At 44.8% G+C, this 21,928-nt stretch overlaps 1 protein-coding gene across 3 annotated transcripts in view; it reads left to right on the forward strand.

Annotated features, from left to right (window-relative positions):
* The first annotated feature begins 221 nt into the window (after positions 1 to 221).
* Positions 222 to 21,928, forward strand: part of TTC7B (tetratricopeptide repeat domain 7B) — a 263,032-nt gene continuing 241,325 nt past the window's right edge. For 2 of the 3 annotated variants that reach the window (XM_038770024.1, XM_038769853.1), the window contains exon 1: positions 222 to 351. In XM_038770024.1, the coding sequence (XP_038625952.1) occupies positions 231 to 351 (121 nt within the window). In that variant the 5' untranslated portion in view covers positions 222 to 230. The remainder of the gene's footprint in view (positions 352 to 21,928) is intronic. The other variant, XM_038769766.1, reaches the window with a different exon arrangement.

Here is a 21,928-nt window from a genome sequence, read left to right on the forward strand (position 1 = left end):
GCCCTCTCTCCCTCCCGTCCGCGGCCGGCCCTTTAGGCCTCAAGCGGCTGCGCCGTTTCGCTCCTGGCCGGCAGGGGTCGCTCTGGGCGGGCTGCAAGCCGCTCCCCCCCGCCCCCCCCCCCCCGGCCCGCCCCCGCGCTCCCGTTGCGCCGCCGCCGCCGCCGCGGAGGCCCCATCCCCATCCCGATCCCGTTCCCGATCCCGATCCCGGACGGGATCTTCCCGCCGCGATGGCCGCCAGGAAGGCGGGCTCCCGGCTGGAGAGCGAGATCGAGCGCTGCCGCTCCGACTGCCAGTGGGAGCGGATCCCCGACCTCAGCCGGCAGCTCTCCGCCAAGCTCATCGCCAACGGTAACGGGCCCGGATTAGTGTTGCGGCGTTCCCCCCCCCCCCCACCCCCCCCCCCCCCGAGACGTCTAGTACAGTGCCCTGCCCGCAGTCCAGCGCCCGGTCGAGACGCCTGGATGAGTGACAGGCGGACAGCCGCGCGCGCGCGCGCGGAGGGGGGGGGGGGGGGCAGCCGCGGTTCCCGGGACAAGGTCGTGGGGCTTGCAAGGGAGGTGACCATGACAATAATAAAAATAATAATAATGATGATGGCATTTGTTAAGCGCTCACTAGGTGCGAAGCGCTGTTCTGAGCGCTGGGGAGATGCATGATAATAATAATAATAATGGCATTTGTTGGATACATAATAATAATGATGATGGCGTTGGTTAAGCGCTTACTGTGTGCAAAGCGCCGCTCTGAGCGCTGGGGAGGTGCATGATAATAATAATAATAATGGTATTTGTTGGATACATAATAATAATAATAATGGCATTGGTTAAGCGCTTACTAGGTGCAAAGCGCTGTTCTAAGCGCTGGGGAGGTGCATGATAATAATAATAATAATGGCATTTGTTAGATACTTAATAATAATCATGATGATGGCATTTGTTAAGCGCTTACTGTGTGCAAAGCGCCGTTCTGAGCGCTGGGGAGGTGCATGATAATAATAATAATAATAATAATAATGGTATTTGTTGGATACATAATAATAATGGCATTGGTTAAGCGCTTACTAGGTGCAAAGCCCTGTTCTAAGCGCTGGGGAGATGCATGATAATAATAATAATAATAATGGCATTTGTTAGATACATAATAATAATGATGGCATTGCTTAAGCGCTCACTGTGTGCAAAGCGCTGTTCTAAGCGCTGGGGAGGTGCATGATAATAATAATAATAATGGCATTTGTTGGATACATAGTAATAATAATAATAATGATGACATTGGTTAAGCGCTTACTGTGTGCAAAGCGCTGTTCTAAGCGCTGGGGAGGTGCATGATAATAATAATAATGATAATAATAATGGCATTTGTTAGATACGTAATAATAATAATGATGGCATTTGCTAAGCGCTTACTAGGTGCGAAGCGCTGTTCTGAGCGCTGGGGAGATGCATAATAATAATAATAATAATAATGGCATTTGTTGGATACATAATAATAATAATGATGGCATTTGTTAAGCGCTAACTGTGTGCAAAGCGCTGTTCTAAGCGCTGGGGAGGTGCATGATAATAATGGCATTTGTTGGATACATCATCATCGTAATAATAATAATAATAATAATAATAATAATGGCATTGGTTAAGCGCTTACTGTGTGCAAAGCGCCGTTCTAAGCGCTGGGGAGATGCATGATAATAATAATAATAATGGCATTTGTTAGATACTTAATAATAATGATGGCATTTGCTAAGCGCTTACTAGGTGCGAAGCGCTGTTCTAAGCGCTGGGGAGATGCATAATAATAATAATAATAATGGCATTTGTTGGATACATAATAATAATAATAATGATGGCATTTGCTAAGCACTTACTATGTGCAAAGCGCTGTTCTAAGCGCTGGGGAGATACATAATAATAATAATGATAATGGCATTTGTTAAGCGCTTACTAGGTGCAAAGCGCTGTTCTGAGCGCTGGGGAGATACATAACAATAATGATAATAATAATGTGGGGAGATACATAATAATAATAATAATAATGGCATTGGTTAAGCGCTTACTGTGTGCAAAGCGCTGTTCTGAGCGCTGGGGAGATACATAATAATAATAATAATAATGGCATTGGTTAAGTGCTTACTGTGTGCAAAGCGCTGTTCTAAGCGCTGGGGAGATGCATAATAATAATAATAATAATAATAATAATAATAATGATGTGGGGCGATACATAATAATAATAATGGCATTGGTTAAGCGCTTACTGTGTGCAAAGCGCTGTTCTAAGCGCTGGGGAGATACATAATAATAATAATGATGGCATTTGCTAAGCGCTTACTAGGTGCAAAGCGCTGTTCTGAGCGCTGGGGAGATACATAATAATAAAATAATAATAATAATAATGACGTGGGGAGATACATAATAATAATAATAATGGCATTGGTTAAGCGCTTACTGTTTGCAAAGCGCTGTTCTAAGCGCTGGGAAGATGCATAATATAATAATGATGGCATTTGCTAAGCGCTTACTATGTGCAAAGCGCTGTTCTAAGCGCTGGGGAGTTGCATCATAATAAAAGTAATAATAATGATGGCATTTGTTAAGTGCTTACTATGTGCAAAGGGCTGTTCTAAGCAGTGGGGAGATACATAATAATAATAATAATGATGGCATTTGTTAAGCGCTTACTATGTGCAAAGCGCTGTTCTGAGTGCTGGGGAGATACATAATAATAATAATAATGATGGCATTTGCTAAGCGCTTACTATGTGCAAAGCGCTGTTCTAAGCGCTGGGGAGATGCATAATAATAATAATAATGATAGCATTTGTTAAGCGCTTACTATGTGCAAAGCGCTGTTTTAAGCGCTGGGGAGATGCATAATAATAATAATAATAATGATGGCGTTTGTTAAGCGCTTACTGTGTGCAAAGCGCTGTTCTAAGTGCTGGGGAGATGCATAATAATAAAAAAAAAATAATAATAATGATGTGGGAAGATACATAATAATAATGGCATTTGTTAAGCGCTTACTATGTGCAAAGCGCTGTTCTAAGCGCTGGGGAGATACATAATAATAATAAAAAATAATAATAATGATGTGGGGAGATACATAATAATAATAATGGCATTTGTTAAGCGTTTACTATGTGCAAAGCGCTGTTCCAAGCGTTGGGGAGATACACAATAATAATAATAATAATGGCATTGGTTAAGCGCTTACTATGTGCAAAGCGCTGTTCTAAGCTCTGGGGAGATACATAAGAATAAAAATAATAATAATGATGATGGCATTTGTTAAGCGCTTGCTATGTGCAAAGCGCTGTTCTAAGCGCCGGGGAGATACATAAGAATAATAATAATGGCATTGGTTAAGCGCTTACTGTGTGCAAAGCGCTGTTCTAAGTGCTGGGGAGATGCATAATAATAATAATGAGGGCATTTGTTAAGCGCTTACTATGTGCAAAGCGCTGTTCTAAGCGCTGGGGAGATGCATAATAATAATCATAATGACATTTGTTAAGCGCTTACTATGTGCAAAGCGCTGTTCTAAGCGCTGGGGAGATGCATAATAATAATAATAATAATGGCATTGGTTAAGCGCTTACTATGTGCAAAGCGCTGTTCTAAGCGCTGGGGAGATACATAATAATAATAATAATGATGGCATTTGTTAAGCGCTTACTATGTGCAAAGCGCTGTTCCAAGCGCTGGGGAGATACATAATAATAATAATGATGATGGCATTTGTTAAGCGCTTACTATGTGCAGAGCGCTGTTCTAAGCGCTGGGGAGATACACAATAATAATAATAATAATAATAATAATGACGTGGGGAGATACATAATAATAATAATGATAATGGCATTGGTTAAGCGCTTACTGTGTGCAAAGCGCTGTTCTAAGCGCTGGGGAGATACATAATAATAAAAAATAATAATAATAATGATGTGGGGAGGTACATAATAAAATAATAATGGCATTTGTTAAGCGCTTACTATGTGCAAAGCGCTGTTCTAAGCGCTCGGGAGATGCATAATAATAATAATAATAATAATAATAATGGCATTTGTTAAGCGCTTACTAAGTGCAAAGCGCTGTTCTAAGCGCTGGGGAGATACATAATAATAATAATAATGATGGCATTTGTTAAGCGCTTACTATATGCAAAACGCTGTTCCAAGCGCTGGGGAGATACATACTACTAATAATAATAATGGCATTGGTTAAGCGCTTACTATGTGCAAAGCACTGTTCTAAGCGCTGGGGAGATGCATAATAATAAAAGTAATAATGATAATGATGGCATTTGTTAAGCGCTTACTATGTGCAAAGTGCTGGAGAGATACATAATAATAATAATAATGGCATTGGTTAAGCGCTTACTATGTGCAAAGCGCTGTTCTAAGCGCTGGGGAGATACATAATAATAATGATGATGGCATTTGTTAAGCACTTACTATGTGCAAAGCGCTGTTCCAAGCGCTGGGGAGATGCATAATAATAAAAATAATAATGATAATGATGGCATTTGTTAAGCGCTTACTATGTGCAAAGCGCTGTTCTAAGCGCTGGGGAGATGCATAATAATAAAAATAATAATGAAAATGATGGCATTTGTTAAGCGCTTACTATGTGCAAAGTGCTGTTCTAAGCACTGGGGAGATACATAATAATAATAATAATAATGGCATTTGTTAAGCGCTTACTATGTGCAAAGCACTGTTCTAAGCGCTGGGGAGATACATAATAATAATGACGGCATTTGCTAAGCGTTTACTATGTGCAAAGCACTGTTCTAAGCGCTGGGGAGATGTATAATAATAAAAATAATAATGATAATGATGATGGCATTTGTTAAGCGCTTACTATGTGCAAAGCGCTGTTCTAAGCGCTGGGAAGATGCATAATAATAAAAATAATAATAATGATGATGGCATTTGTTAAGCGCTTACTATGTGCAAAGCGCTGTTCTAAGCGCTGGGGAGATGCATAATAATAAAAATAATAATAATGATGGCATTTGTTAAGCGCTTACTATGTGCAAAGCGCTGTTCTAAGCGTGGGGGAGGTTGGCCCTCGGAGGGCTCACAGTCTTCATCCCCATTTTGCAGATGAGGGGACTGAGGCCCAGAGAAGTGTGAGCCCACTGTTGGGTAGGGACTGTCTCTATATGTTGCCAACTTGTACTTCCCAAGCGCTTAGTACAGTGCTCTGCACACAGTAAACTCTCAATAAATATGATTGATTGATTGATTGAAGTGACTTGCCCAAAGTCACACAGCTGACAAGTGGCGGAGCCGGGATTTGAACCCATGACCTCTGACTCCAAAGCCCGGGCTCTTTCCCCTGAGCCACGCTGCTTCTTAATAATTATAATTGTTAAGATTATAATTATTAATAAGAATAACAACAACAGTAATAACGGCCTTCGTTAAGCGCCAAACACCGTTCTGAGCGCCTGGGTGGATATGGCATAATCAGGTTGGCCCACGTGGGGCTTGCAGGCTTCATCCCCATTTTACAGGTGCAGCGTGGCCCGGTGGAAAGAGCCCGGGCTTTGGAGTCAGAGGTCATGGATTCAAACCCCGGCTCCGCCAATTGTCAGCTGTGTGACTTTGGGCAAGTCACTTAACTTCTCTGGGCCTCATTTACCTCTTCTGTAAAATGGGGATGTAGACTGTGAACCCCCCATGGGACTTGCCAGCTTGTACTTCCCAACCACTTAGTACAGTGCTCTGCACACAGTAAGCGCTCAATAAATGCGATTGATTGATTGATTGACAACCTGAACACCTTGTAACCTCCCCAGTGCTTAGAACAGTGCTTTGCACATAGTAAGTGCTTAATAAATGCCATTATTATTATTATTATTATTTACTGAGGGCCAGAGAAGTTAAGCGGCTTGCCTGAGGTCACATAGCAGACAAGTGGAGGAGCCGGGATGCCTGGGCATCCTAGGCAACTGAGGCTAAGGTGTGAATCTGGGGAGTTGGTGTGGATGGGGGCCACTTTTAGGAAATCTTACAATATCCATTTAGGTCTGTGGATGGTGGCCCCCTTTGGGAAATCTTACAGGATCCATTTAGATAGGGATTGGGATACTGGAATAAGCTCCTTGTGGGCAGGCAATATGCCTCTTTATTGCATTGCACTCTCCCAAGTGCTTAGTATAGTGATCTGCGCACAGTAAGCGCGCAATAAATGCAAACGAATTAAACGAAGGTGGCAAGCCTACTGAATTCTATAATGCAGGGGGAGAGGGGAATTACAATCTTGACACACCTAGCGTTAAGGAAAACTCCTATGCTAGTATATGTAATTTGGTGGTACTCTTTCCCCATCCAGATTCGCAGCCTTTTTTTCCAAAATCACAGTGCATTCTATCCGTATAGATGCACTTGTGGGAAAAAAATGTTCCTTCATTCCTTAATCATATTCTAACCAAAACATGTAGGGGAAACATGTCATGGAAGACCTGAGAATATCGGGCCCTGGGGGGGTCTGCACCTGGGAGTCCGTTAGCTTTGATAGGCAGGTGAATAGTAGGAAAGTAGTAAATTAGTCTTGGGTGTGAGGTGGGATGAGAGGTGGAAATGGGCCAGTTTTATCTGAGTTTACAAAATTTGTTCTCATGCCATATGGCGTACAGTCACGGATTGTCCAAGGTCACATTACTCAGAAGGCCTCCCACCTGGTGTTTGTTTGCTTCTGAGACAACCACCTGCAGGTCTTTTAAGGAGATGAAAATAATGCCTTAAAGGATATTTGCATTGGACTTCACCTCTCTCCTCTAAAAGAAGCAGTCCACCCTGAAGTACGTCCCGCTTTTATCCCTAGTATTTATCCCTCAGCATCCACTCCCAGGGTATTGTTTTCTTTATGTGTGAGCCCTTTGGGATGGGAACCTACATAGTGCACTTTCACCGGTTGTAAAGTACTTATGCTATTTTCTGACTCTCGTAATAAATGTCCTGGGATTAATAAAAATGCAAGAAAGCAGGGAGAGGAGTCAAAAATAGGAAGGTGCGCTGAATTGTCTTGTTTCCATTCGGGCAACTTAATTTTTGTTAACTTCCCAGATGTTATTTCAGAGTGTGCACGATGGTATAAGAAAAAAATTAAATGAAAATAGCTAAAATACTTGGATGCCGAAGTACCCAGGTCTAAGAATTATTTAGTTATTCAGTGACTGATTCCCCAGGACCTTTGTCCATTTTACTTCTTGCAACTACAAGAGTTGAGCCAAGAGAAGGAACAAGAGAAGAAATGTCAGGCTCTTTTAAGTTTTTGACCAAAGGGGACAGCTGAATTGCTACCTGAAATAAAAATATGGTATGATCTGGGTATTTCAGTTGTCCTTGCTATCAGTCTGTCGTTGGTAATTATTGAGCTGGCATTGTACCAAGGGGCATGGGAAAATGCAATATGATAGGGTTGGTAGACTCCCTACCCACCTGGCTCTTACTGGTCGTAATTACTTCAGATCATGGAGAGAGTGACAACACTTAGGTAAATACCGCAATATACCAGTTGAGGCTAGTATCTCCATGGACCATTGTTGTTCCCCTGAATAATATTGCTCTAATAAACAATTTTCCCTTTGATGTTGAGGGTCTGCTCAGAAGGTTGGGGTCAAAAAGCTCTCAAAGCTGCAGTTGGAGAAAACTTAGGGGCTGCATTTAAGGAGATTTGTTATCTGGCAAGAGAAGCCTTTCTCTCTTAGGGTTCATGGAATGTGAGATACTGCTTTCTCAGTGACTGAGACACCAATCTCTTGGGGTGCTCTCTTGGGAAAGGAGAATTCACTTTTCTGTCACTGCTTCTGAGAGCACCACAAAGGCTCCTTGGAAGCTGTGGAAACCACTCTCCTCTGTCCCTCATCTTTCTACTTCTCTTTCCTGGGGCTTGCACTCTGTATCTTTCCGATCTGCCTCATTCATGAGTGTGGAGAGTTGTTGGAAGGGGTTAGCTGCTCCCACCCCATTTTGGAGCTGTAGAGGGGAGGGGGTGGAGGGAGCCGTCCATTTGGGTCTTGATCCAACTTGTACTTCCCAAGCACTTAGTACAGAGCTCTGCACACAGTAAGTGCTCAATAAATGAATGAAGGAATAAATTACAGATCACTGAGCCAGGGAGGAATGAGACGTTAGTATTTGAGTTCCGTCGTGTATCCAGATGATGGGATTCTAGCTGCCTTTTTCCCATTCACCCAGTCATCTATTAGACCGATTTGTCTTGCTTTCAGGTCTGAGAAACACACAGGCATAGCCAGTTCTTCATTTCCCTCTAGTTTGTGTGTTTCATTGTAACTCTCAGACTGTTGGCGAAAGCGGCCCCACCAGGCCAGTTCAGCCTGTTGATTAAAGCCTTTAGCTTCCGGTTGCCACCAGTTGTTCAGCACTTGAACTCTGGTTCCTGACCTTCCTGGACCCCTTTGTTCCTCCTGGTGTGAAAAACATTGGGCTAAACTTTTCATCCCACCACTGCCAGGGCAGAGTGGCAGAGTCTATTGTCAAGTTAGATGGTATGAAAATTCATTCATTCATTCGATTGTATTTATTGAGCACTTACTGTGTGCAGAGCACTGTACTAAGCGCTTGGGAAGTACAAGTTGGCAACATATAGAGATGTTCCCTACCCAACAGCAGGTTCACAGTCTAGAAGGGGGAGACAGACAACAAAACATATTAACAAAATAAAATAAATAGAATAGTAAATATGTACAAGTAAAATAGAGTAATAAATCTGTACAAACATATATATAGTTGCTGTGGGGAGGGGAAGGAGGTAATGCGGGGGGGATGGGGAGGGGGAGGAGGGGGAGAGGAAGAAAGGGGCTCAGTCTGGAAAGGCCTCCTGGAGGAGGTGATCTCTCAGTAGGGCTTTGAAGGGAGGAAGAGAGCTAGCTTGGCGGATGTGCGGAGGGAGGGCATTCCAGGCCAGGGGGAGGACGTGGGCCGGGGTTTGACGGTGGGACAGGCGAGAATGAGGCACGGTGAGGAGGTTAGCGGCTGAGGAGTGGAGGGTGCGGGCTGGGCTGTAGAAGGAGAGAAGGGAGGTGAGGTAGGAGGGGGCGAGGTGATGGAGAGCCTTGAAGCCGAGATTGAGGAGTTTTTGCCTTATGCATAGGTTGATTGGTAGCCACTGGAAATTTTTGAGGAGGGGAGTAACATGGCCAGAGCGTTTCTGCACAAAGATGATCCGGGCAGCAGCGTGAAGTATAGATTGAAGTGGGGAGAGACAGGAGGATGGGAGATAAGAGAGGAGGCTGATGCAGTAACCCAGTCAGGATAGGATGAGAGACTGAACCAGCAGGGTAGCGGTTGGATGGAGAGGAAAGGGCGGATCTTGGCGATGTTGCGGAGGTGAGACCGGAAGTTTTTGGTGACGGATTGGATGTGAGGGGTGAACGAGAGAGCAGAGTCGAGGATGACACCAAGGTTGCGGGCTTGTGAGATGGGAAGGATGGTAGAGCCATCAACAGTGATGGGAAAGTCAGGGAGAGGGCAGGGTTTGGGAGGGAAGATAAGGAGTTCAGTCTTGGACATATTGAGTTTTAGATGGCGGGCAGACATCCAGATGGAGATGTCTTGAAGGCAGGAGGAGACACGAGCCTGAAGGGAGGGAGAGAGAGCAGGGGCAGAGATGTAGATTTGGGTGTCATCAGCGTAGAGATGATAGTTGAAGCCATGGGAGCAAATGAGTTCACCAAAGGAGTGTGTGTAGATAGAGAACAGAAGGGGACCAAGAACTGACCCTTGAGGAACCCCTACAGTAAGGGGATGGGAGGGGGAGGAGGAGCCCGCAAAAGAGACTGAATGAGCGGCCAGAGAGATAATTCTCTTACTGAACCTAGGGAGGCCTTAGGCCACAAGTGAAGCGAAGGACACAGATTTGCACGGTTCTTCTCCTAGGGGAGTGTTGTAATTACACTTGCCTTTCCGCGTCGATAGAATTTCATTTGTAAAGAACTTGTAATGGAATGTGTCAGCCTCAGGTTGCAGCACTGAGTTGGAGTTTTGAGGTGATCCCAAGTGTGAGTTTCTTCAGCTGGGCACTTGACTCATCGTCAAACCTGGGGCGAAGTAGCAGCCGGGTAGAGAAGGCAGAAAGGAAAGCGAGATCACACAGTAAAGACACCAAACTTTGTATGGCCAAGTTTTCCTGAATAACCTAAGAGGGAATTAGGAAAATTACAAAGCAAATAATAAACCGCGAGGCATCTGGGCCAAAGACCTCAGATCTGCTTTCTGATGCAGGTGCAACTTGATTTTTTTACATAATCAAGTCTTTCTTTATGCAACGTAGAGAAGCAGCTTGACCTAGTGGAAAAAACCCGAGCCTGGGAGTCAGAGGACCTGGATTATAATCAATCTTCTGTTATTTATTGAGCACTTACTGTACTGTGTAGTAATTACACTTTCTTTACTAGAGCTTACTGTACTAAGCACTTGGGAGAGTATAGAACAACAGAGTTGGTAGTCGTGATCCCTGCTCACAAGGAGCTTAGAGTCTAGAGAAGCAGCGTGGCTCAGTGGAAAGAGCCCGGGCTTGGGAGTCAGAGGTCATGGGTTCTAATCTCAGCTCCACCACTTCTCGGCTATGTGACTTTGGGCAAATCCTCAACTTCTCTGTGCCTCAGTTCCCTCATCTGTAAAATGGGGATTAAGACTGTGAGCCCCACGTGGGACAACCTTGATTACCTTGTATCTCCCCAGTGTGGCACATAGTAAGCGCTTTAACAAATACCAACATAATTTAGGAGTCAAAGTAGATTGGGACAGGGGAAATTGTAGGGTATAAGAATAGTTCCCTAAAGTAAAGTGCTTAAGGGGTACTTAGCCCAGTGCATAGTTAATGCAGAGAGGAGGGCAAATAGGGGAACTAAAGGATCTAATCAGGGAAGGCTTCTTGGAGCAGTTGTAATTTTAGGAGAGTTCCGAAGGTGGGGAGAACTTGGGCAAGAGGTTGGAGGTGGAATAGATGAGATCGAGGTACAAAGAGGTGGTTGGTGTTACAGGAATAGGGTGTGCCTGTTGGGTTGGAATCAGAGATTGGCAACATTAGGTAGGTGGGAGAGAGCTGATTGAGATGATGATGATGGCGTTTATTAAGCACTTACTATGTGCAAAGCACTGTTCTAAACACTGGGGAGGTTACAGGGTGATCAGGTTGTCCCATGGGGGCTCACAGGTCTTAACCCCCATTTTACAGATGAGGTAACTGAGGCCCAGAGAAGTTAAGTGATTTACCAAAAGTCGCATGGCTGACAAGTGGCAGAGCGGGATTTGAACCCATGACCTCTGACTCCAAAGCCTGTGCTCTTTCCACTGAGCCATGCTGCTTAGCACTTGTATTCCCACAGCACTTATGTACCTAGGCATCTCATTTAATTTTAATGTTCTCTGAAACTCAACTGTGGCAGCATGGGAGAGAATCAAGGGCGAAGACTCAAGCTTACTGCGCTAAAGGAGGCAATGGTAAACCAATTCCGTATTTTTACCAAGAAAACTCTCTGGATACACTACCAGAATGATTGCAGATGGAGGTGGGGCGTTCTGGGAGAGATGTGTCCATGGCGTCGCTATGGGTCGAAGATGACTTGACGGCATAAAATGAGACAAGACTCCCAGGCCCTTGCTATTTCAAGTAGGCCACTCTGTTTATCTAGATCCCTTTTAGTTATATTATTCTTTAACCCCTGGGTGACTTGAAGGGGGAAATACAGATTCTGTAACAGCATAATGTTTAAGAGCTTTCTCATTAACATCACTACTTGGGTCAGAGAGACCACCAACAGCAAATAAGCACTTGTCCAACAGCACCAATGGCAGCTGGCTCTGAGAGAGCTGATTGAGTGTTTTAAAGTTGATCGAAAGGAGTTTCCGTTTGATGCAGAGATGAGTGGGCAAACAATGGAGGCCCTTGAGGAGTGGGGAGATTTGGACTGAATGGTTTTTCAGAAAAGTGATCCAGGCAGCAGAGTGAAGCATGGACTGGAGAAGAAGGAGATAGGATGCAGGGAGGTCAGCGAGAAGTCTGATGCAGAAGTCAAGGCAGGAAATGATGAGTGCTTAGATCAGTGTGGTAGCAGTTTGAATGGAGAGGAAAGGGTGGATTCTAGAGATGTTGTGAAGGTAAAACTGATAGGATCTCATGACATATTTAAGGTGTGATTTGAATGAGAGAGATGTCAAGGATAACACCAAGGTTACAGGCTTGTGAGCCAGGGAAGATGGTGGTGCTGTCTACAGTGATAGGAAAGTCGGGGAAGGACAGGGTTTGGGTGGAAAGAGGAGGAGGTCTGTTTGGGCTTATTTAGTTTGAGGTGTCGTTGGGACATCCAAGTAGAATGTCCTGAAGGCAGGAGGTATCTTGAGACTGTAGAGAAGAGAGATGGGGGCTGAAGAGGTACATATAAGAATCATCTGCATAGACGTAGTATTTGAAACTGTGGGAGTGAATGAGTTCTCCAAAGGAGTGGGTGTAGGTGGAGAATAGAAGGTGACCCAAAACTGGGTCTTGAGGCACCCCCATAGTTAGGGTGGGAGGCAGAGGAAAACCTGCGAAAAGAGACTGAGAATGAGCAGCCAGAGAGGTAGGAGGAGAACCAGGAGAGATCCATGTCAGCGAAGCCAAGGTTAGCTGATGTTACCAGTAGAAGGGGATGGTCCACAGAGTTGAAGGCAGTTGAGAGGTCGATGATGGTGATGATTGCAGTATTAAGTGCTTACTGTGTGTCAAGCGCTGTTCTAAGTACTGGGGTAGATACAAGTTAATCAGGTCAGACATAGTCCCTGTCCTACAAGGGGCTCACAGTCCAAGTGGGAGGGAGAACAGCTGTTGAATCCCCATTGTTCAGTCGAGGAAACTGAGGCACAGACAAGTTAAGTGACTTGCCCAAGGTCATACAGCAGGCAAATGGCAGAGCCAGGATTAGAATCCAGATCCTCTGACTCCCATTCTTGTGCTCTTTCCACTAGGCTATGCCATCTCCTCCTGTCAAGGAGGATTAGGATGGGACAGTGGTCATTGGATTTGACAAGGAGGTCATTGGTGACCTTAGAGAGGGCTTTTTGCATGGAATGCAAGGGGTGGGAGCAAGATTGCAGGGGTTTGAGGAGAGGAAGTGGCTTTAATTCTGGCTCTTCTACTTGCCTGCTTTGTGACCTTGGGCAAGTCACTTTGCTTCTCTGGATCTCAGTTTCCTCATCAATGAAATGGAGATTAAATACCTGTTCTCATTCCTACTTAGTCTGTGAGCCCTATGTGGGATGGGGACTGGTTTGATCTAATTATCTTGTATCTACCCCAGTGCTTAGTACAGTTCTTGGCACATAGTAAGCGTTCAACAAATACCACCATTATGATTATTATGTGTACCTAGTTGTCATGGAGCCCGTTGTTGGGTAGGGACCGTCTCTATATGTTGCCAACTTGTACTTCCCAAGCACTTAGTACAGTGCTGTGCACACAGTAAGAGCTCAAAAAATACAATTGAATCAATGAATGAATGAATTTATCTGAATGGTGACCGTTCATCTTCAGCTTCCTCAGGACAACTGAGCTCTCAAATGGTCATTTCCCTCTTCATGTTTTTTTTTTCCCTTCCTGTTGATTACATCCTATTTTGGATCATTTTAGCTAGGAGAAACTCCTCAGAGCAAAGATTAATTTAAAAATGGATCTAAACTAGTGAGACTGAAGTCATTCCCAAAATTGCCAGTAACTGATATTGTGTATCTTCTGGAGGAAGCAGGGTATATTTCATTGTCATCTCCAAGTTCCCAAATTTCCTCCTCATAATGGAGGGCCAATTGGTTAATGAGATACTCACACATTTAAACTCGCTAGTGCTTCAGAGGGTAAAATTCCTGGCTAGTTGACATCATCCCTCTCTCCATAAAGAAGAATCTGGATGCGGTGTTTTCAGGGCTTGACAGAAAATTTTTTTATACCACAGGTTGTGGCAGAATATATAGACATAACACAGTATCTCCCCTCTAGTGTGTAAGCTCCTTGTGGGCAGGCGAAATGTCTGCCAACTCCCAAGCATGTAGTACAGTGCTCTGCACACAGTCACACAGTATACTCTCAATAAATATCTTAGATTGATTCATTGATAGCCACTTCCATTGACGAGGCATGATGTTTAAACTGGAGAGAGTTGTTGTTCTCTAGCTCTTGAGGAGATGTCAGTGAGCAATGTTGTTGTCCTCCTAGCCTGATTGGTTCATTTATTTATTTTTAGGCAAACTCTGAAGTTGAGGAGTAGCAGAATCCTCTGAAATGTTGACCCCAATCATTTGAGAAATTGGCTGGGTAAAAAAAAAATAAGGCCATGAGTAGATGGCTTGAATGTCCTTCCTCAAGCTCACTTCTTACATTTGTCTTCCCTGTGACACTGATGTATGCATAGTTCTAGTATCTGGTCCACATCAGTGCCAAGGGTAGGAATAAAACATACATGTGCTCTGAGTAGCAATGAGGCAAATTAATCAGGGAAGGCTACCTTGGGGAGGTGGGATTTTAGGAGAACTTTGAAGATGGAGTGATCTGTGGTCTGGTGGATTTTGTTGAGTGAAATTGTAGGCCAGAGGAATGGTGGGAGCAAGGAGCTGGAGGTTGAGAGAGTTGAGAACAAATTCCAGTTAAGTGAGCTTTGGAGGTGCAAAGAGTGTGAGCTGGGGCGTTGTGGGTGAAAGGAGCTGATTTGTAATGGAGAAAGCTTGTTAGAGAGCCTTGAAGCCCAGTGGTAAGAAGTTTCTGCTTGATGCTTGAGGAGTGGAAGCAATACTTGCCAAGGAATAGTTTAGGAAGAGCCTTTATTCATCAGGGAGTGTGAGCTGCAGGGAGATGCAGTGGGGAGACTGAGGCAGTAGTCTGCTATATGAACAGATTTTGGACCATTCATTCATTCATTCATTCAATCGTATTTATTGAGCGCTTACTGTGTGCAGAGTACTGTACTAAGTGCTTGGGAAGTACAAGTTGGCAACATATAGAGACGGTCCCTACCCAACAGCGGGCTCACAGTCTAGAAGGGGGAGACAGACAACAAAACATATTAACAAAATAAAATAAATAGAATAGTAAATATGTACAAGTAAAATAAATAGAGTAAAAATCTGTACAAACATATATACAGGTGCTGTGGAGAGGGGAAGGAGGTAGAGTGGGGGGGATGGGGAGAGGGAGAGGAAGGAGGGGGCTCAGTCTGGGAAGGCTTCCTGGAGGAGGTGAGCTCCCAGTAGGGCTTTGAAGGGAGGAAGAGAGCTAGCTTGGTGGATGTGCGGAGGGAGGGCATTCCAGACCAGGGGGAGGACATGGGCCGGGGGTCGATGGCGGGACAGGCGAGAACAAGGCATGGTGAGGAGGTTAGCGGCAAAGGAGTGGAGGGTGTGGGCTGGGCTGGAGAAGGAGAGAAGGGAGGTGAGGTAGGAGGGGGAGAGGTGATGGAGAGCCTTGAAGCCGAGAGTGAGGAGTTTTTGCCTGATTCGTAGGTTGATTGGTAGCCACTGGAGATTTTTGAGGAGGGGAGTAACCTGGCCAGAGTGTTTCTGCACAAAGATGATCCGGGCAGCAGCGTGAAGTATAGATTGAAGTGGGGAGAGACAGGAGGATGGGAAATCAGAGAGGAGGCTGATGCAGTAATCCAGTCGGGATAGGATGAGAGATTGAACCAGCAGGGTAGCAGTTTGGATGGAGAGGAAAGGGCAGACCTTGGCGATATTGCGGAGGTGAGACCGGCAGTTTTTGGTGACGGATTGGATGTGAAGGGTGAACGAGAGAGCAGAGTCGAGGATGACACCAAGGTTGCAGGCTTGTGAGACGGGAAGGATGGTAGTGCCATCAACAGTGATGGGAAAGTCAGGGAGAGGGCAGGGTTTGGGAGGGAAGATATGGAGTTCAGTCTTGGACATATTGAGTTTTAGATGGCGGGCAGACATCCAGATGGAGATGTCTTGAAGGCAGGAGGAGACACGAGCCTGAAGGGAGGGAGAGAGAGCAGGGGCAGAGATGTAGATTTGGGTGTCATCAGCGTAGAGATGATAGTTGAAGCCGTGGGAGCGAATGAGTTCACCAAGGGAATGAGTGTAGATAGAGAACAGAAGGGGACCAAGAACTGACCCTTGAGGAACCCTTACAGTAAGGGATTGGGAGGGGGAGGAGGAGCCCGCAAAAGAGACTGAGAATGAACAGCTGGAGAGATAAGAGGAGAACCAGGAAAGGACAGAGTCTGTGAAGCCGAGCTTGGGTAGCGTGTTGAGATGAAGGGGGTGGTCCACAGTGTCGAAGGCAGCTGAGAGGTCGAGGAGGATTAGGATAGAGTTGGAGCCGTTGGATTTGGCAAGCAGGAGGTCATTGGTGACCTTTGAGAGGGCAGTTTCGGTGGAATGTAGGGGACGGAAGCCAGATTGGAGGGGGTCGAGAAGAGAGTTGGTGTTGAGGAATTCGAGGCAGCGGGTGTAGATGACTCGTATTTATTGAGCGCTTACTGTATGCAGAGCACTGTACTAAGCTCTTGGGTGAGTACAATATGACAATAAGCAGACACATTCCCTGCCCACAGTGAGCTTACAGTTTAGAGGAGGAGACAAGACATTAATATAAATATATTGTGGATATGTACATACGTGCTGTGGAGCTGGGAAAGGGGATGAATAAAGGAGCAAGTTAGGGTGACACAGATGTGAGTGGGAGAAGAGGAAAAGGAGGGCTTAGTCAGGGAAGGCCTCCTGGAGAAGATGTGCCTTTAATAAGACTTTGGGTGGGGGGAGAGTAATTATCTGTAAGATTTGAGGAAGGAGGGGTTTCCAGGCCAGAGGCAGGATGTGAGCAAGGGATCAGTGGCGAGATGTAATCGAGGCACAGTGAGATGGTTAGCATTAAAGAAGCAAAGTGTTGAGGTTGGGTTGTAGTAGGAGAGTAGCAAGGTGAGGTACGAGGAGGCAAGGTTATTGAGTGCTTTGAAGCCAAAGGTGAGTAGTTTTGTTGCAGAAGTGGATGGGCAACCCCTGAAGTTTCTTGAGGAGTAGGGAGGCATTCTAAACATTTTTGTAGGAAAACATTGCAGGCAGGAGAGTGAAATATGGACTGGAGTTGGGAGAGACAGGAGGCTGGGAGGTCAGCAAAGAAGCTGTTACAGTGATCAGGGTGGGATAGGATAAGTGATTGCATTAAGGTGGTAGCAGTTTGGTTGGAGAGGAAAGGGTGGATTTTAATGACGTTGTACGGGTGCAACCAACAGGATTTAGTGATGTGTCAACTATCCGGGGCTCTTGGAAACGAAAAGAGCTTTTTCCTTTCTTATTCTCCACCCTTACCCCACTCCAGAGTGAGGGAGCCAACCCGGCTCCCACTGTCTCTGCCAATCCTCATGGTATGGGAAACATACCCAAGTAAGTTGTGTTCTCAGCTAGTTCACATCCATAGACATCGGGGAAATATTTGGCTGGTAACAGTTTGGTTGGAGCTGAACGAGCTGATCCAGGAAATGCTGTGAGGAAGAACTAGCAGCATTTAGAAGTTTGAATAGGTGTGAGAACTGGAAGAGTGAGGAGACAAAGCTAACATCAGAGTTACTTTTGGGACAAAAGGAGGATGGAAGTGTTACTGCCTAAAATGGGAAAGTTCAGAGGAGGTGCTTTTCACTCTGGGTTTGTTGGGTTACTGAGTCCAAGTGGGTCATGTGCAGAAAGAATTTGGGATAAATGGGAATGTACCTGCTGCCTGGAATAGTTTGTGGCATACTTGACTCCAGAGCTGATATTTCACCTGGAATTTTGAAACTAGGTTTGCTGCTCTGAAATGGAGCCATGGCACAGATGCTCAGGTCATTCTTTGTGACCTGTTTGGCAGGAGGAGAACATTAATCCTCTTGGCTAGAACATTAGTATTTTCCTTTGTAAACTGCCAATGTATCTACCATCTTTGGAAAGGAATTTTCTAATTTGTTAATAAACAGTTGAGACAGTAACAAATAGAATGAACTTTTCCTGGCAAAATAGGATGGTGGTTTATTCAAAAAATACGACCAACAAACAACTACAAAAAATCAACTTTAACTTCCCTCCACCGCTGGCCACCCCCCCCCCCCCCCGAAAAAAACAACAGAGGGGAGCACTGTGGAGGATAATACCCTGCAAGTCATTTATTCATTCAATCGTATTTATTAAGCACTTACTGTGTGCAGAGCACTGTACTAAGTCCTCAAACACTGACAAATGATAACCATAATTTGGAAAAACTGAAAGGTTGGAAATAGCCAGGAGACAATACAACCTGTTCTAGCACTACACAACATTTTAGTGTGTGTTTTGGATAGAACACTGCTAGGAAATTAGGAAATGTTCTTCCAGCTGATACCTATCTGGATAGGACAGGATGTGGTGTTGGAAGAAGTAGTTATGTGCACAAAGGAGGCATTGGTTAAGGTGCAATAACATTATTTTTCCGTAACACGGGGTTTGTCAGGAATGTCACCCCTGCGTTATAGGAGAACTGAGTTTATTTACAAAATGTCATTGGTTTGCAGCAGTAATGCTAGTTGCTGAGGAGGTTTCTGTGAAAAGACAAGACAGACCCTTTTTAAGGATGTTTTGGAAGGACGGTGGAAGGCAGGACAAGCAAAAAGATGAAACATTCTAATCCCAGTTCAAGGGACAAAAGCACTTAAAGAAAAGATACATTAAAAAACAAATGTTTGAAGCACACTAACATGTAGAGAACCATTTTTTAAGAGAAGTAGAGTTTGTGTCCTCAGGATCGCACCTGGAGAGTTTCCAGTCAGCTCTATCAGTCTTGACTATGGGAAGGAGAGTCAAGCAGAGGCCTACCCTTTCCTAGCTGGGGCAGTGGCTAGGGAGTGAAAGGCAATCTACTACAAATCAAAACTCACCTGTACTGGGCAGCAGAGACGTGGGAGAGAACCAAGGCATAGACTCAAGTTTACTGTGCAGAAGGAGGCAATGACGTCCATATTTTTACCAAGAAAACTCTATGGATACACTACCAGAACAATTGCAGGTGGAGGTGGGGCATTCAGGGAGAGTGACCATGGTGTCACTAAGGGTCGAAGATGACTCAACAGCCTAAGACAAGACTTCGTAAGTGCAAAATCCTGTCAGTTCAACCTTCACATCATTGGTAAAATCCACGCTTTCCTCTCCATCCAAACTGCTACCTTGTCAATCCAAGCATTTATCCTATCCCGACTTGATTTCTGTATCAGCCTCATTGGTGACCTCCCTGCCTCCTGTATCTCCCCACTCCAGTCCATACACTTTGTTGCCCAAATCCTTTTTTTCCAAAAACATTCAGGCCATGTTTCCCCCCTGCTCAAGAACTTCAAGTTGTTACCCATCCACCTCTGCATTAAACAGAAACTTCTTGCCATCGGCTTTAAAGCACTCAATCACTTTGTCCCCTCCTACCTCACCTCGCTACTCTCTTACTAAACCCAGTCCACACGCTTTCCTCCTCTAATGCTAACCTACCCACTGTACCTCCATCTCCCCTGTTTCACCACAAACTCCTCACCTACATACATCCTGCCTGGAGGGCCTTCCCTCTTCATATTCGACAGAGTTATTTTCCCCTCATGCAAATTCTTATTGAAGGCACATCCCTTTCAAGAGACCTTCCCTGACTAAGCCCTCTTTACCTTTTCTTTCATTCCCTTCTGCATTGCCCTGACTTTCTCTCTTTATTCACTCCCTCTCCCAGCCAGCCCCACAGCACTTATGTACATATCCATAATTTATACTAATTTCTGTTCTCCCCCGTAGACTGTAAACTCGTTGTGTGGAGGGAATGTGTCTGTTATATTGTACTCTCCCAAGCGTTTAGTACAGTGCTCTACACACAGTGAGCACTCAATAAATACAGTTGATTATCAGGATATGTACATAATAATAATTGTGGTATTTGTTAAGTGCTTACTATGTGCCAAGCACTGTTCTAAGCACTGGGGTAAATACAAGGTAATCAGGTTGTCCCACGTGGGGCTCACAGTCTCAATCCCTGTTTTACAGATGAGGGAACCGAGGCCCAGAGAAGTTAAGTGACTTGTCTGAGGTCACACAGCAGACAAGTGGTGGAGCCGGGATTAGAACCCATGACCTCTGACTCCCAAGCCCGGGCCCTTTGAATGTGGGGTGGGGTGATATCAAAATGATGGGGGGGGTGGTCAATACCATTGGTGATTAAAAGGAACTGGATGAAATTTAGCCTGACACTACACTGTCTTTATAACCTCAGTCAAATGACCTCCTTGCCACTCCTCATTCTCTGCCTCTAAAATGGGGATAATAATTCATGTCCCACCCTACTTCACAGTGCTGTTGGCAAAATAAATAAGACAGTTCTTTGAACACCATCCACTTTTGAACTGATGAATGCACTAAAATCTAGGCCAAGCCTATCCACTTTGGAAGCTTTTGACTTAGAAGTTCTGTGAAGCCAAAGGAATTGTATAGTTATCTTCTAAAGTAGGTGTCTCCTGTTTGTATGAGAGTTCTTTGGGCTGTTTTGGAGAAGGGGGCCAGTTCTGAAGTGGAAAATAGGAAGGACTGTGAAGGGAAGGGAAAAAGAGGGAGTCCTGAGGAAATTGCCGAAGGAAAGAAATGTTCCTTATGGGCCAGTTGGAGAGTGGAAATTTCAGGTGAAAATTTAGAAGTGGTATTAAACTGTCTGATATCCCTTCCTAGAAAACGATGGTTACATAATATTTCTTGTTTTTCCTGAATAAAAGATGATAAAAGTAGCAGTAGTAATAATGGTTTTTATTGAGCAGTTATGGAGTGCAGTGCACTATACCAAGTGGTTGGGAAAGTGCACCAGAAACACAAGAGGGTCCCTGCTGACAAGGAGCTTACACTAATGGAAGAGGAATATAAAGGGACTACCCTTCCTGCTTTACAACACAATGAGTGCCTGCATGCTAAGTTTGTTGTACTCTCCCAAGCACTTAGTAAATACCATCGATTGACTGAGTATTCAGTTTGAAGATGCTGCCGGTGTGACGGCATTCTTGAGAGTGGCATTTAATGAGAATCTGTTGGCACACTTTAAATATAGTCATGTGTCTTTTCTGACCCCTTGCCTTTTGGGTGAGCACTGTTAAATGGGTTAAGAGGGGAGAGATATCTTCTGTTGCCAGCAGAACGTGTGCCTGAGTAGGTTTTGTGGTGAAGGTGGTGGTTTGTGCTGAGCCATCCCCACTCCCTTGCCCAGGTCCTCTGTGCCCAGCCAGATGGCTGGTAGACAGAACAGGTGGAATCTTCAGATCTCTATGAGCTCTCCACCGGAGCAGCCCCTCCTGCCACCCCTCCCATTTGGTCTGCCATCCTTGAGAATGATTTTTGGAATTGCCAAGTAAGAGTTTCAGGGGAAAGGAGAAGAGGTGTTGGGTTTTTTTGTACTTTCACAAACCAGAGGAAGAGCATAAAACAGAGAACAGCAACAACAATAAAAGGTTGTCCTCTGCTCGAATAGACTGGAGCAGGCAAACAGCAGGAGCGTCTGAGTAGGGCTTAGGCCAGGGCTGAAGTTTTTGGAAGCTGGCAGATTTTTAAAAAATTATTATTTTAAATGATATTTGCTCAGTGCTCACTATGTGCTGGGCATTGCTCTAAGCACTGGGTTAGATGCAAAATAATTACTCTTTACCCCCCATTCAAAGCCTTATTAAAGGAACATCTTCTCCAGGACTCCTGCCTGACTAAGCTCCCCCTTTTCTTTTCTCCCATTCCCCTCTGCATCACCCTGGCTTGCTCCCTTTGTTCTCCGCCGCACCTCTCACAGCCCCACAGCACTTATGTACATATCTGTAATTTATTTACATTAATTTCTGTCTCCCCATCTCTAGACTGCAAGGTCATGTGGACAGGGAATGTGTCTATTGTTGTATTGTACTCTCCCAAGCACATAGG

This window comes from Tachyglossus aculeatus, chromosome 1, assembly GCF_015852505.1.
Source record: "Tachyglossus aculeatus isolate mTacAcu1 chromosome 1, mTacAcu1.pri, whole genome shotgun sequence".
Classification (NCBI taxonomy): Eukaryota; Metazoa; Chordata; class Mammalia; order Monotremata; family Tachyglossidae; genus Tachyglossus; species Tachyglossus aculeatus.